The following is a 13,161-nucleotide window of genomic DNA, read 5'->3' as shown; positions in this document are numbered from 1 at the left end:
TAAGGAAGATAATCTTCTGAGGAAGGAAAAGGTGGCCTAAACTTGCGAAGATCTGCGAGCTACACATTGAGAACGGTACTGCTCCGTACTTGGGATTTCGTATAGCAGGATCATTGTCATGGGCAGTATGCAGGTAACATGATAGATTCACCGTCAATAGGTTATCGTAACGCGTGGTGGTTCATAGCCTCTTTGGTTCCTGATCTGTAGGTAGCTCTAATTCTACATGCTGTAAACACTATGTGGTCACAACAGAGCTTCTATGCATATTGGATGCCTTGAAATCCCACCGCAGCCGCCACTGATGTATTACACTCGGGGTGTGCGAGATGTTTTGCGACTACCTGGAAGGGCCCAGGCTGAGTATTACACGAAGGGGCCGTGCCCCTGAGTCTTGTTGGCAGGGGTTTATCGCATAATACCAATCCTTCGAAGGATTTCCATAACGTGCAATATTAGATCTGTTCAAGGGGGCTAGTTGATAAACCAGCAATCACTTTATATCCTAACACCCTTAAAATTATGTCCTACCATTCTAATCGCCCAGATAGAAAGTCCCCTCTACCTCGACGATATCATCATCATTTAGCCTGTCTACCTCTACAATCGTCCTTGGCGGGTAGTTGGGAGCCACGGTCCTCCACAGTTCCTCCTGAACCTCGTTCACTAGTGGCCGCCAGCGATACATGTCTGTAACAAAGACTTGCAGCCGTACACAAGACGTCTTTTGGAGCACCCACCCAGTAGTCAGCGTGGGACATCCAATGCAGATCAACTTGTCTGTGGGTGGGAGAGAGAAAATAACTTGCCAGGTCTGAGCCGCCGAGTTCGGCCAGCGTCTTCATGTTGGCAAAGGCCTGGTAGATACGCTCGCGTCCCACAGGCGCGAGCGTCGTGTTGGACGGATAGAAACCCCGCATCCCTGTCATGTCGTCAGGGTCTGAGTTTAGCCGGAGGGATTGCTAGCCATAGGGAGGGAGAGAGTGATAAGGGAGGCTTGTGTGCAGTACCGGATATGTAGAGTGTATTTCCGGCTCGTGACATGAGACTCCAAGTTCCGCTGGCGTTGAAAAGCTGGGCAGGATTGTAGATTTCGACGCCGAGCGGGGATGTGTAATTCGGAGTGGCCTGCCCTGCCGTGAAGGCGGGCGAGGCAACTAGAGACGTGACAGCGATGGCGAGCTTCATGGTCATGTTCGAGGTCTACTCTTTACTAGTGAGGGGCGAGGGTTATAGTTTCTGGCAGTTGGATGATGCGCTAGGTAGCCATGGACGCCTTGCATCGATTATCTTGGATTACGTCATACATCTTGGCACTGATACTTGATTGCAACTTAAAAGGCAGCACCCCTCTCCAACCTCGGAAAGCTGCTAATGGCTTTCAGGCTCGGCTCAGCTGAGCTCAGCCTGCTTTGTTGTGAGCTCCCTTAACGCAACGCACTGCGCAGGTCTAAAGACGAAAACGAAAGCGGAGAAATCCAGATTGACGTGGTATAATGGTATGTTATAGCCAAACTCCACAATCGTCACCATAACGCCAAGTCGTTGACATCTGTAAAGGCAATATAATGAGATTGAGACCTATTGTTTTGCTAACATCACTTCCATGTCTGAACCTTCACCTCCCGTACATATCATGTAACATCGCCCTTAGGTTCAACAAAGGCGTCGTTGCGTGCCAGCTCGTTCCTGGCTCTCTGGGCTTCGTCGTCACCATGGTGAACCGACTGGAGATATCCCTTGAACGCGCCGGTCATTCTGCAGACATTCTCAAAGTCTTCCCAATCGAGACATGCCTTTTCGCCGTCCTCCTGATACTCCCGATGCACAAATCGATACTCCGCCAGAGCAACGGCAGTCTGGAACGCTGTTGCCCATCACAATGTCAGTCGGCAAATGTCTAAAAATAGGTAGAAGAAGGTATGGATCTTACTGTTGCGAATCTCTCTCCCATTCCAAGGGATGCTCGTCATTTCTGGGTCTTTCAGGACATATTTTTTGGCTTCCCGAGAGATCTCGATGAACTTGCCTCGCTCCTTCTTCAGCTTTTCGAAAAATTGAGTCCAGATCGTCTCTCGGTCCTCATTTGTCAAGTTATCGTACCGAAGCACCACATGAATGCGAGATATAAAGGCGTCATCGAAGTGACCCACTCGGTTGGTCGTGAGAAATAGAATGCCTCTGTAGTACTCCATAGCCCTTAGGAAGACTATAAGAAAGTCACATTAGCATGAGGGTGGTCGTCATTATGAGTAGGAAATTTGACTTACCTGTCACCAAGCTGTTTCTATGAAGATCCGAAGTCGCTCTTCGTTCGAGAAAGACATCAGCCTCGTCTAAGAGCATGACTGCTCCCCATCTTTCAGCTAGACGAAACCATTTTGACAGGCGACGCTCGAGGTCTTCCTCATCAGTGCCGATATCGCCACAGGTGATGGAAAGTAGAGGCCGTCCTGTTGATTCGGCAATGCATTCTAGATCAACCCGTATTAATTAATATGAACCAAGCTGAGAATATTGTTCTTCAACTTGCCTGCAGTCTGTAGAGCTATATATGTTAGTCGTCTTTACACATCCATATGGTCACGGGGTTACGTACGTAAGTTTTACCTACGCCAGGGCTTCCATGGAGCAGGAAGATCTGACCCTCTCCTTTATTCTCGATGAAGTCCGCAGCCCAAGGCACAGAGCTATTGTTTCCCTCGAGTGCTTGATCGGTGTAGCGATAAACCAGGGCTTTGATCATGACTTTTCTCTTCTTAGATATAACCAGTGTATCGATTGCGTCTCTGTTATTCCGAGGTGCGTGACAGCAATCTATATCTAGCAGGTCTACAGTAAGTTAGTATCAGCACTGGCAAGTGGATTTCAAGGATCACAAACCCCAATTTCGAGATTTCAACATGAAACCAATAACCATGTTTGGACATAGAAGATACCGATGTCGTTCGCTCTGGCCCATTCGACGATCTTGGAGATCTAAGCTTGATGTCTTCTTTGGATCAATGTCATCGTATGCGCTGAAAGGAAAGGAAAAGGAAGAATCTTCATTCAGATCCTGAGCTCTGCTGGCGTCCTCATCATCGTCGTATGAATGCGATGGGCCCATTGGCGCCCCAGGAGGCCCTTGCATGGGCATTCTGGGCATTTGCCTTCGAGCTCCATGGCGGAGGTGAGGAGGGCGAGGGTCGTACATGTCGTCAATTTCTTTGTCGAATACATGGTCATTGATAAACCCAATCGTTGGCTTGGCCAGCATGCGGTTCGTATAGTAGCCCTGAGCTGTGCCATACCGGAAATACGCACTGATATCAATGATTGCTGGACCAGTATACTAAGGGCACAAATTAGCGTGGCGAAATGAGATTCAAGGGGCGAGCCGAACCTGGCGAGCTTCATCTCCCAGGGTTTCCCCGCTATAGTGCACCTGGGTCCCTTTCAGATATCTGTAATATCTTTCTCCTCTCGATTCGAGCTTTTTCCTCATCCTTCCTCCATCGACGGCATCGAGATACTTGGCTGGAAATGCGCCCAATGAGACGATGTCAGCCTCTCCGTCAAAGGGTGTGATCTCGCGGACAACTTTGCATCGTCCTAGTAAGCTGCCATCGAAATTCAGGTACCAAAGACTTAACAAATATGATCCTGACAGCTTGGAGACCTTGGGATAGTTAAACTTGACTTCAGTCACAACACATGCCTGCCATCCTCCAAGCAATCGAGTGTAGACAGTACTCCCTGGTCTAAACAGCAGCCATAGCATCTTGAAGGTAGCTTTTGGAACAGGGGCTGCATATCGAGCTAACTCTCGCTCTACATCGGCTCCCTGCTTGACCTCCACCGCATCGAAGAGTACTTTCAGATGGCGCCGCGTCTCCTCGTCGCAATATGATTCAGCACCAACATTCGTGTTGGCTGGAACTGTATTGTCTTGCTGATGGGACTTGAATATGTCCATGCAATGAAATACGAAAGCATAAGGCTCCTTGAGAGTAACCTCGTCTTCCATTAGATTCATTGCCGGATAGTAGGTGACCACCTCCTTCAATCTTTTGATGATGCGATAAGAAAGAATCTTGATGCATTCCGATTTGACTTCGACGCTATACTTCGGGTTCCTCAGTATTCCCTCTCTCATGGTCCTCTCCCAGTGGGGGATGGCCGTGCGCTGTACTTGAGAAGGCTCTTTGATGTTTGTTTGCACCAGTGTCATGATCTGGATAATTGGATCTTTATTGTTGAAAAATGCATCCGTATTGCTCACAATTGCGTCTCGTTCTTTTTGGATGTCTAGACGTTCGTGGTATGGGCGGTCGCCAATCTTTTCCCCTTGTGCAGATAAGAATGTGATAGAATATCCCACATCGAGAGACCCCGGTTCATTGCCAGGACTAGGCATTGTTGTGAAAGGTACATATGGGTCCGTCCCGTATATTCGGGGCAGAACTGATACTGGAAGCGTGCCTGTTGGGTCGCCGGAAGACACCTTTGCACCATGGGGACCAGGTTGAGGGCTTCTTGAGTTGCTTCTTGACGAGCCCCATGTTGAACGTGAAGCGCGAGATGAGTCTCGTCGAGGTACATGAAATCCAAGGAATCCACGTTGATCTTCCGACAGAGGTGCAAAGTCTGGGGCCGTTGAAGGCTGTGAAGCCCTGCGACGCCCCCTGTTCATGTCGCCGTTCTCTGCTCTGGGAGATCGAAGATGCTGTTTACACGCGGGGCAAGCTGTAATATGCCACTGCTGCAAACTCCCATGGCTAAGACCTGTTTTTGAACACCATAGAGAGGTGGACTTCGAAGTCTGACCTTTATAGGATCTGGTTAGCCTAGGAGGCTCATGCAACGACTCCTCGCTTCCGGAATGTATGGAGCCATCTTGTAAATCCGAATTGGCAGGTGGATCAGCGCACTCCAGGTTGGTGTAATCGGCAGGTAGCCCTGAGCTCACGTCGTTAGTGGCCTTGGTTTCTGTAGGAGGAGACCGGCTGTGACGAATCCCGGTGGATGACATTTCCAATGCCCGTAGCGTACGGTCGAAATTGTACGTTACTGTAGCCTTGAAACTTGGGGTAAAATGAGATATCTGATGACCGAACCGAGGGTAGAGGGGAAGGAACGAGCAGGATAGTGAGGATGACGCAGGATTTGATAGTAGCCTGGCAAGAGGGAAAGAAAGAAGAGCGAAAAAAGACAAAAGTCAGAAACCTGGGGAAGAAAGCTTTGGCTTGGTGCGAGCCCTTGCAAGTTGGATACTGAGAGGACTTTAAGCCCCGTGGATTCCTTTTTTCTTTTGCCCCCTCTCCGGTTCAATGTAATGGCGTCCGTGGATGATTTGTTGTTCTTCTGGATCTCCCCGAGCAATCCGCACATGCATCGTGTCGATGTTGCATACGAGGTCACTGCCTAAAATGCGGCAGGCTAAAGATAAGGCAGGCTATCGGCCCTGACTCGGATGATTGGCTATATATAGTAGACCCCAAACCCTACTGGCAATAGATAAAGCAGGCTGGTAACTCTGGCCCAGCGATTGGCTATTTAATTATAGTAGACCCCAAACCCTACTGGCAATAGATAAAGCAGGCTGGTAACTCTGGCCCAGCGATTGGCTATTTGACTATAGTAGACCCCAAACCCTGCTGGCAAAAGATAAAGCAGGCTGTCAGCGTTCCATCGAGTGTCAGTCCATCTATACGTGGTGCGTGGTTCCATCTGAAATTTCCGTCCACCGTCCACGGCCGAGAGCCGGGAGCAGCAGTGGCTGACATTGCATCCGTCAAACCCTAGCCCAGTTCATTTTGTCCATCAATTGAACGCGCAAAGATCTTTCGGTATCGCTAGCGTTTAATGGCACTGTGTCAAGCTCCGTCTGGGGGCGAGAGAGTGGAAAGTGATGATATCAGGCGTCATCGACATTCGGAATGGCAGAAGTGGCTTCGGTTTGAGAACTACGACGAGTAAGTGTCCGGAGCGAGTCAAACTATATTTTTGCAATCCAGCTAACGGAGTTACCAGGGATGATGATATAGCAAACCTCGAAAAGGAATGCAAATGTCTCGTGGATACTTGGGATGACTTTCGGGTTCTTTTTCCTGGGCTTCAGACAAATGAACTTCTTTTCCATGAGCCGCCCAGTATCACAACCGTTAAAGCTGCGGTTGAGGAAGTCTTGAAAAAATGGGAAGAGAAGAACGAGAAGGGCATCGGGAAGGCAACGGCATTTCTGGCCAAATATTGTGACACCCTATTGGCACATTCCCAGCTGTTTTCCGTAATCCCACAGGGCAATAACTATACATCCGTCTTTACTGGCGTAGTATCGTCCATCATTAAGGTAGGCCGTTACAACCTAGTGACTGGAAAGATTAAGCTGACGAGCGACAGGCTGTTAGTCGTCACGGAGAGATTGCTGAGGGTTTCTCGCACGCCTTAATCGAAATAAGCGAGAAAATGAACTTCAGCCTGAGACAAAACTCGGTGCACTCTACCGATCGGATTAGAAGGCTCGTTGCCAAGTTGTACATCGAGTATTTCAAGTTCCTCTGCAAAACCATGAAGTGGTTTTCCAAGAAGTGGAAACGAATCAAGTCGTCACTCGACCAAACTTACTTCAAGAAGAAGATTCAGGCCCAGGTCAATGAGATCAAAGATATTGCAGACAGCATTCGGCACGAGGTATCGTTGGAGTCACAGAGGAACACCCAAGACTCTCTGAATTACATTACATCCAATCTAGACAAGAGTCTCAAACCCGGATTCAAGGCCAGTCAAACAATTTCTGAAGACAGGCTGCTATCTCAGTCTCATGATGTAGACTTGATGTCTTCCGGCGAGCCAGTACAGAGGTTATTGGCGGTGGAATATGAAACTCCCGAGGAGGTAGTTTTGGTGCCCCAGCGCAAAGATCTCGACTCTGCTTCCCGACACCTTGAAGCATTCGACGACCGCGATGATTTACAATCCCTACGCTCGCAAGCCCATCATCTGGTTGCAAGAGAGATTCCAGATCAGGCCATTATCAGGCTGCGGCATTGGTTGTCCAAAACCGAGTCGACGCCTCTGTGGATCATGGGCAAGGCCATGTCTACGAAGAACTCACCTCAGTCGATCGCGGCAGCTCACATCATTCTTCTGGCGAAAGAGGCCAATGTGCCCTGCGTATGGTACATCTGCAGGCCTCCAGTCATCACCTGTCTGGAAACAGTGTTGCAGCAGAGGCAGAAACTGTTGACTTCGATGCTCTACTCTCTGGTGCGGCAGCTGTGCCTGTTAATCCCGCCAGAATCCAGCAAAGATATTGCCGACATTGAGGTCTTGGACCAATTGGACGGGTCGCCCGAGGCAGTTCCTGAGGCAATAGGTCTACTGGGAAGATTGTTCCAGGTATCTCCCAAACTCATCTGCATCCTTGATGGCCTCCAGTTGCCCGAATATGGGGAGCTCGCGCAGTACGTGGGAGATCTATTGGATGCAATTAGAAGCAATGGGCAAGACAACCGTGTTAAGTTGCTTGTCACGACAAGTGGCTTCTTTGCCAACGGAGCCAAGCTAGGGGCAAATGCTCGTTCAGATTGCTCGCAAGCGCCGACGAGGGTGGGAGGAAGAGTTTTGCCAGGAAATCAATCTTTACAAAGCCTGAAATTCTGATTTTACTATCAGATCAAGCTTATCATTTAGCAACTTGAATGGAAACCAGAAGTATCATGGCGATTAGAAGTTAGGGGATAGGCCGAGATGAAACATGACACAGGCGAAAGCAGCGAGGCTACTGATGGGTATAATGATTAATATATTCTGTCGCATTAGGAGTAACAGGGGTAGGCCCCTGTCACTGGTATGGAGCATAGCACGGTGGCCTAGTCCACGTGCTATGCCTCCTCTAGTATATATATATAGCGTAGCTCGCTCTCTTTCTTTTGTTGCTTAGCTAGGTCAGCGCCTTATACTACTTCATTTGTCAACCTCCTTCTGCTGCTACGCTGTAATGCCAAATATTCTATAGCACTGAGATATATACCAGTAAGTTGAAAAAGGGTTTAGAAATATCGCTTCAAATCTGAAAATGCTAAAAGGGAAATGTATAACAAACACCCGCTAAGATGCCCGGTCACTCCGTTTATACGGCGAACTCCTCCCTGAAGGAAGGTCGTGATGAATGGCCGTGATAGTAGGGCTAGCCACATGGTCACTCATAGACTGCACCGTCGACAGCGCGACGCCCGGGTTGTGGCGGCGCTCATGGTCGCTCTCGTCCATGCTGATGATGGGCGAGGGGTGGTAATGCGAGGCCCCCTCCTCGGCGGAGCGGGCGGCGCTACTGCTCCACTGCGTCTGCATCATCTGCTGCTGCTGCATCATCTGCTGTGGCGAGAGCTGCTGTTGTGGCGGCTGCTGATCGATGCCCAGCGACGACAGGATGCGCATGGTGGCCTCGCGCTGCTTCTCGCGCAGCTCGTGGTTCGGGTTCTTGGTCGGGTCGTTCTCGTCGTCGCCGTCCTGGCCCGGGTTGGCCATCTCGTACTCGAGCATCTTGATGAACTGGTAGAAGGCGATGGCGATCAGCGCGCCGATGCCGGGGCCCACCCAGTACACCCAGTGCTCCGGGTCGAACTGGCCGGTGACGATGCAGGGCCCCAGGCTGCGCGCCGGGTTCAGCGAGCCGCCCGTGTAGTAGACGCCCACCAGCTCGGCGACGAAGAGGGCCAGGCCGATGCCGACGGGCGCGATGAAGGTCGACTTGTGCTTCTCTTTGGCCAGCATGAGGATCGTGAAGACCAGCTCCGCCGTCATGAAGGCCTCGATGAACACGCCCTGCGGCAGCGACGTGCCCTCGCTCAGCGTCGTGCGCACGTTGAACTGCGTCGGGAACATGGCCAGCACCAGGGCCGACGCCGTGATGCTGCCGACGATCTGGCTCATGAACAGGACGACGGCGCGCTTGGCGCTGACGGCGCGCACCGCCCACAGCGCCAGCGTCACGGCCGGGTTGAAGAGCCCGCCCGAGATGCGGAAGAAGACCCAGACATTGACCATCAGGCTGAACCCGAACGATACCGCGATGTACAGCATCACCACGGGGTCGAAGCCGGCCGTCGCGTTGGTCGTCGTGGCGGCGGCCGGCGTCTTGCTGCCGGCGTTGGCCACCTGCGTGCCGGCGAAGGCGAAGAAGAGGAACATGGTCGTGCCGACCCATTCGCCCAGCGCCGCGACGAACAGGTTCTTGGCCTCGCTGTGCATCCACATGGTCAGGGGCAGGCGCATGGAGAAGGGGTCCGGCGTGTCGCGGCCGCCGCTGCCGCCGCCGCCGCCGCCGGTCATGGTCCAGGTCCCCGCGCTGTGGCGGTTGTTGGGCGGCGGGCGGCCCATGGTGGGCGGGTTGTAGTTGTTGCGGTCGCCGCCGATGTGGTCGGCGTAGTTGTAGGGCATCTCGCCGCTGCGCCAGGAGGAGCGCTGGATCATCAGGGCGGACCGCCGGTTCTTCTTGGCCTGCATCTTGGCCTCCTTCTTCGCTTGCTTGGCCTGCTCCTGCATCTCGTAGAAGGACATGGTCCGCCCCTGAGATGGCGTCAGGAACTGCGACGGCATCGGCGATGATGGTTGCGCGGTGTTCAGTGTGGCGCCTTCGAAGTAGGATCCGCTATCCCTGTGGTTGCCAAAGTCCGGGTCAAGGGCGTTATTGTTACTGCTGGTCCGGCTGCCGGCTCCATACTTGTGGGCTCGGGGCGTCTTGGTCTTGATACTAAGGGAGTTTTCATGTTCGTCGATGGACGTCGTGGGGTGCAGCGTGGACCGGTCGGTTATCGTTCGTTCGACGTTGCTCGTCCTCGTGGAGTTATCTGATATTGATGCCGGCATCTTGAAAAGTGTGTCTTTTGCGGACAATAGAATAAAACAAGAAGACGTTCAACGTTTCATATGGGTTGGAAAGCCAGTGGTCAAGACGCATGCCAGAGAAGGGCGGCTTCCATTACTTTATCTACGATTGCCCATCGTCCATGCTTCTAGCGTCGAACTAGAACATCGTGAGCCGCAATGGCCACTTCACGGGTAACGGCATATAAGGTGAAACAGGCTGCTTCTGTCAAATATGAAAGGGGGCTAATGACATTCACGAGCTGATGTTTGAAACCATGGGCTCAACAGTGATTTTACGCATCACATGACACTGCCACACGCAGGGCATATTGGTATAGCGTTATGTCCGTCGATCACCAAGGGAAAGGGAGAGGGCTGAATCCACAGCAATAGAAAAGCCCTTCTCCGGGCCAGGGGAGAAATTGACTAAATCAATATAATTAGAAGCTGGGGGATCTACACTAGCCTATCTCGGTCCGGTGCCTGAAATAAAAGGGTATACCCACTTCAAGCAGAGCCCCTAGCGTTATTAAGGAGGCGACTATCCCGTAGCGTCCGGCGCCAACCAGGACTATCCCACCTGTAACCACTAATAGTGTCAATCTCAGCCCTATGTAGAACCCTATGGACGACAACTCACGATGAAAAGCTCCGAGCTTAGTCGTATGTTTGATCGGCAATGCCGGCCATGCCGCGCAGAGTACGGCCGTCTGGTTGGTAAATGCAGCAGCGCCGGACAAATCTTCCGGGACCCCATCCACTGGCCGCAGCCGTCTATCAGCCCCTCCAGCGAAACGAGCTAGAACCCATTTAGAACAAGTTAAATGCCATCCTATCTACAGCAAGCGTCGACACTACCTGGAAAGGGAAAGGCTTCCAGCTTCCCGAGATGAAGCAAGTGGCAACATTAGCCGCCCATCACGAATCTCGATGCGCGACGCCGTCACGCCCATTCGCTGGTGTCTGACCGCAACGCAAACGCAAGCGGCAATCCAGACCTCCCTTCTGCCGCGTAAACCAGCTCCCCGTGACCTTCCACTCCCTCGCAGGGTCCTCCAGCTCCACGTGGTACCTCCTCACGATAGTAGCGACGACCTTGTAGGTCTCCAGCAGCGCCAGGTTCCGCCCGATGCACACGTGGCTGCCCCCGCCAAACGTCAAGTCCGCCGCGTTGAAGCGGCGCAGCCGCCGCCGGTACTCCTCCTCGCTCTCCTCCTCGCCGCGCAGCCAGCGCTCGGGCCGGAACGCGTCCGCGTCGGCGCCCCAGACGCCCGCGTTGCGGCCCGCCACGTAAGGGTTGATGCCGACGGCGACGCCCGCCGGCACGCGGCGGCCGTCGGGCAGCGTCAGGCCCCCGCGGGGACGTAGCGCTCCAGCAGCATGCAGACGCCCGGGTGCAGGCGCGAGGCCTCGCGGACCACGGCCTCGAGGTACGGCAGCTTGCGGCAGGCGCCGTACCTCGGCACGGCGCCGCCCAGGTCCGCGGCGAGGATCTCGTCTTCCAGCTTGCGGTAGGCGCGGGGCTCGCGCAGCGCGTAGTAGAAGATGGCGCGCAGGGTGATGGCGGTGGTGTCGGCGCCCGCCAGCAGGTTGACCAGCAGGTAGCCCATGATGATGCCGTCGTCGACCAGGTCCGGGCTGGTCTTCTTGGTGTCGACGAAGTGCTGCAGGAAATCGGGCACTTCCGGATCGAAGTTGGCGTCCTTGCCTTGGAGGCGGGCAATGAGATGTTCCAAGGAGATACGGGTGACGTTGCCGAGATTTGGCGGTCCGATACGCATGACCGGGTTCTTGTCCAGGAGGAAGTCTAAGAAGGGAATCTGGCCCGCTGCGGCAAAACTGACCGGTTTCGCTGTCAGATCGGATGCCGGGGAGAGTGTCTGGGAGCCATTTGGGGAGTGACTTACTAGTCGAGTGCTTTATCTGCAATGGAAATGGTGTGGTCGTAATCATGACCCTCGTCCATGTAGCCAAACCGTTTACTAAAAGAGACAGCGCCGTTGACATCCCACGAACCTAGCATCTCCATGAGCTTGATGGTTCAACGTAGCATGAGCAACCGCGTTCCTAGAGCCTTCCACTTACAAAAAGCAATCCATTCGCCCAGGTCAAAAGATTTGCTGGTCTTTCCCATAAATCGGGTCTCCAAGTGTCCACAGAAATCTCCGATGACTTTGTCCATCAGGGGCTCCAGTGCCGCGACACTACTCGCCGAATAGTAATGCACGATCGGCCGCTTCATCCGAGCATGGTTCGCCTGGTCAGTCTCACTGAACAGGTGATAGGTGATCTTGCCATTGACGACAGCACTGTTGTTGTGGTAGAACTCGGTCTAAAAACATGCTTAGTTACAACTGGGATGCATCTCCTTATGCGTATAGATGACTTACCTTCTTCCACTTCCCATCAGTGCCATAGAACGTCTTGCTCAGTTCAGGGTAGTCAATGTCCAGCGTATTAGGGCCGATTCGCACGACCGGCCCGTACTCGTCATGTAGCTTCTTGATGCCGATATGGTAGGAACCCGTGCGGACGAGGAAGAATCGCCACCAGTTCGTCCAGCCTATCCAGCAAGTCAGAGTGGGTGGTCGTAGGGTGAGCGTCCGAGCTGTCAGAGCGCCTCGTCTCCATGTACTAACCGGCAAGGAAGGGACCGGGGTATTGCCGCAACGGGGACGTGAGATATGAGATAGTCCACCAGACGGCTGTTGTCAGACCCGAGACGGCGACCAAGGCAACTAGAGCCGACCTCGGGTCCGAGATTATAGGTTGAATGGCCTCCATTCTTGGCTGCTCTCGCAACTATTCGTCCTAGCACGGACCCAAACAAGGAGAGGAGGAGAAGAGTTGAAAAAGAAGAAACGAGGGGCATTCGATTTCTGGGGTTGCTGTCTTCTCGGGTCCAGTCCCGAGCCATGCAAGCAGCAAAGCGCTCAACAACCAGAATAGTCTAGTCCGGAGGGTTTAGTTATCATCGCGGCTACACGTACGGATGTCGCTGCTCTTGTGAGTGGCCCGGTGGAACATCGGGATCCGGGGTCGGTCTGTGCCGGCAACGACAGGGGTTGTTTCCTGTATCCCACGGCTGAACAGGCCACTTTCCACATTTCCCAAGTTTAAACTTTTGTTCTTAGATGATCCTGGTCTTGGCCCGGCGCAACAACTTACAGGTAGATTCGCGAAACTCAGTCTAATCCTGCAATGCGATTCCTGAAAACCTGCAGTCTGACTATAAGCCAGAATGGCCGCAAAGCCCCAATGAGAAGCTTTTGAACAATAATGACACACAACGGTGCCCATGGAGAC

General features: G+C 52.8%; 5 protein-coding genes across 5 annotated transcripts; 1 reads left to right on the top strand and 4 right to left on the bottom strand.

Moving 5' to 3' along the window:
* Positions 1 to 535: 535 nt before the first annotated feature.
* PG998_013168 (uncharacterized protein) lies at positions 536 to 1,194 on the bottom strand (the record flags this gene model as incomplete). The annotated part of the gene is made up of 3 exons (XM_066879984.1): positions 536 to 724; positions 810 to 940; positions 1,011 to 1,194. The coding sequence occupies 3 exons, from the start codon at positions 1,192 to 1,194 to the stop codon at positions 536 to 538; spliced, it is 504 nt and encodes a 167-aa protein (XP_066724123.1).
* A 440-nt stretch (positions 1,195 to 1,634) lies between these two features.
* On the bottom strand, positions 1,635 to 5,014 carry PG998_013167 (uncharacterized protein; the record flags this gene model as incomplete). Its single annotated transcript, XM_066879983.1, has 6 exons — positions 1,635 to 1,867; positions 1,934 to 2,209; positions 2,271 to 2,474; positions 2,611 to 2,832; positions 2,884 to 3,334; positions 3,386 to 5,014. 6 exons carry the CDS (start codon positions 5,012 to 5,014, stop codon positions 1,635 to 1,637), a joined length of 3,015 nt encoding a protein of 1,004 aa, XP_066724122.1.
* A 1,436-nt stretch (positions 5,015 to 6,450) lies between these two features.
* PG998_013166 (uncharacterized protein) lies at positions 6,451 to 7,647 on the top strand (the record flags this gene model as incomplete). The annotated part of the gene is made up of 1 exon (XM_066879982.1): positions 6,451 to 7,647. One exon carries the CDS (start codon positions 6,451 to 6,453, stop codon positions 7,645 to 7,647), a length of 1,197 nt encoding a protein of 398 aa, XP_066724121.1.
* A 447-nt stretch (positions 7,648 to 8,094) lies between these two features.
* PG998_013165 (aquaporin) lies at positions 8,095 to 9,855 on the bottom strand (the record flags this gene model as incomplete). The annotated part of the gene is made up of 1 exon (XM_066879981.1): positions 8,095 to 9,855. One exon carries the CDS (start codon positions 9,853 to 9,855, stop codon positions 8,095 to 8,097), a length of 1,761 nt encoding a protein of 586 aa, XP_066724120.1.
* Positions 9,856 to 10,773: 918 nt separating this feature from the next.
* PG998_013164 (benzoate 4-monooxygenase cytochrome p450) lies at positions 10,774 to 12,639 on the bottom strand (the record flags this gene model as incomplete). The annotated part of the gene is made up of 5 exons (XM_066879980.1): positions 10,774 to 11,088; positions 11,220 to 11,683; positions 11,941 to 12,187; positions 12,246 to 12,418; positions 12,495 to 12,639. The coding sequence occupies 5 exons, from the start codon at positions 12,637 to 12,639 to the stop codon at positions 10,774 to 10,776; spliced, it is 1,344 nt and encodes a 447-aa protein (XP_066724119.1).
* Between the last annotated feature and the right edge of the window lie 522 nt (positions 12,640 to 13,161).

This window comes from Apiospora kogelbergensis (genome assembly GCF_038363985.1).
Source record: "Apiospora kogelbergensis strain CBS 113332 chromosome Unknown utg000009l_segment0_segment0, whole genome shotgun sequence".
Classification (NCBI taxonomy): Eukaryota; Fungi; Ascomycota; class Sordariomycetes; order Amphisphaeriales; family Apiosporaceae; genus Apiospora; species Apiospora kogelbergensis.
The sequence above is the reverse complement of the archived record's forward strand: the minus strand, read 5'-3'. Positions and strand labels throughout refer to the sequence as shown.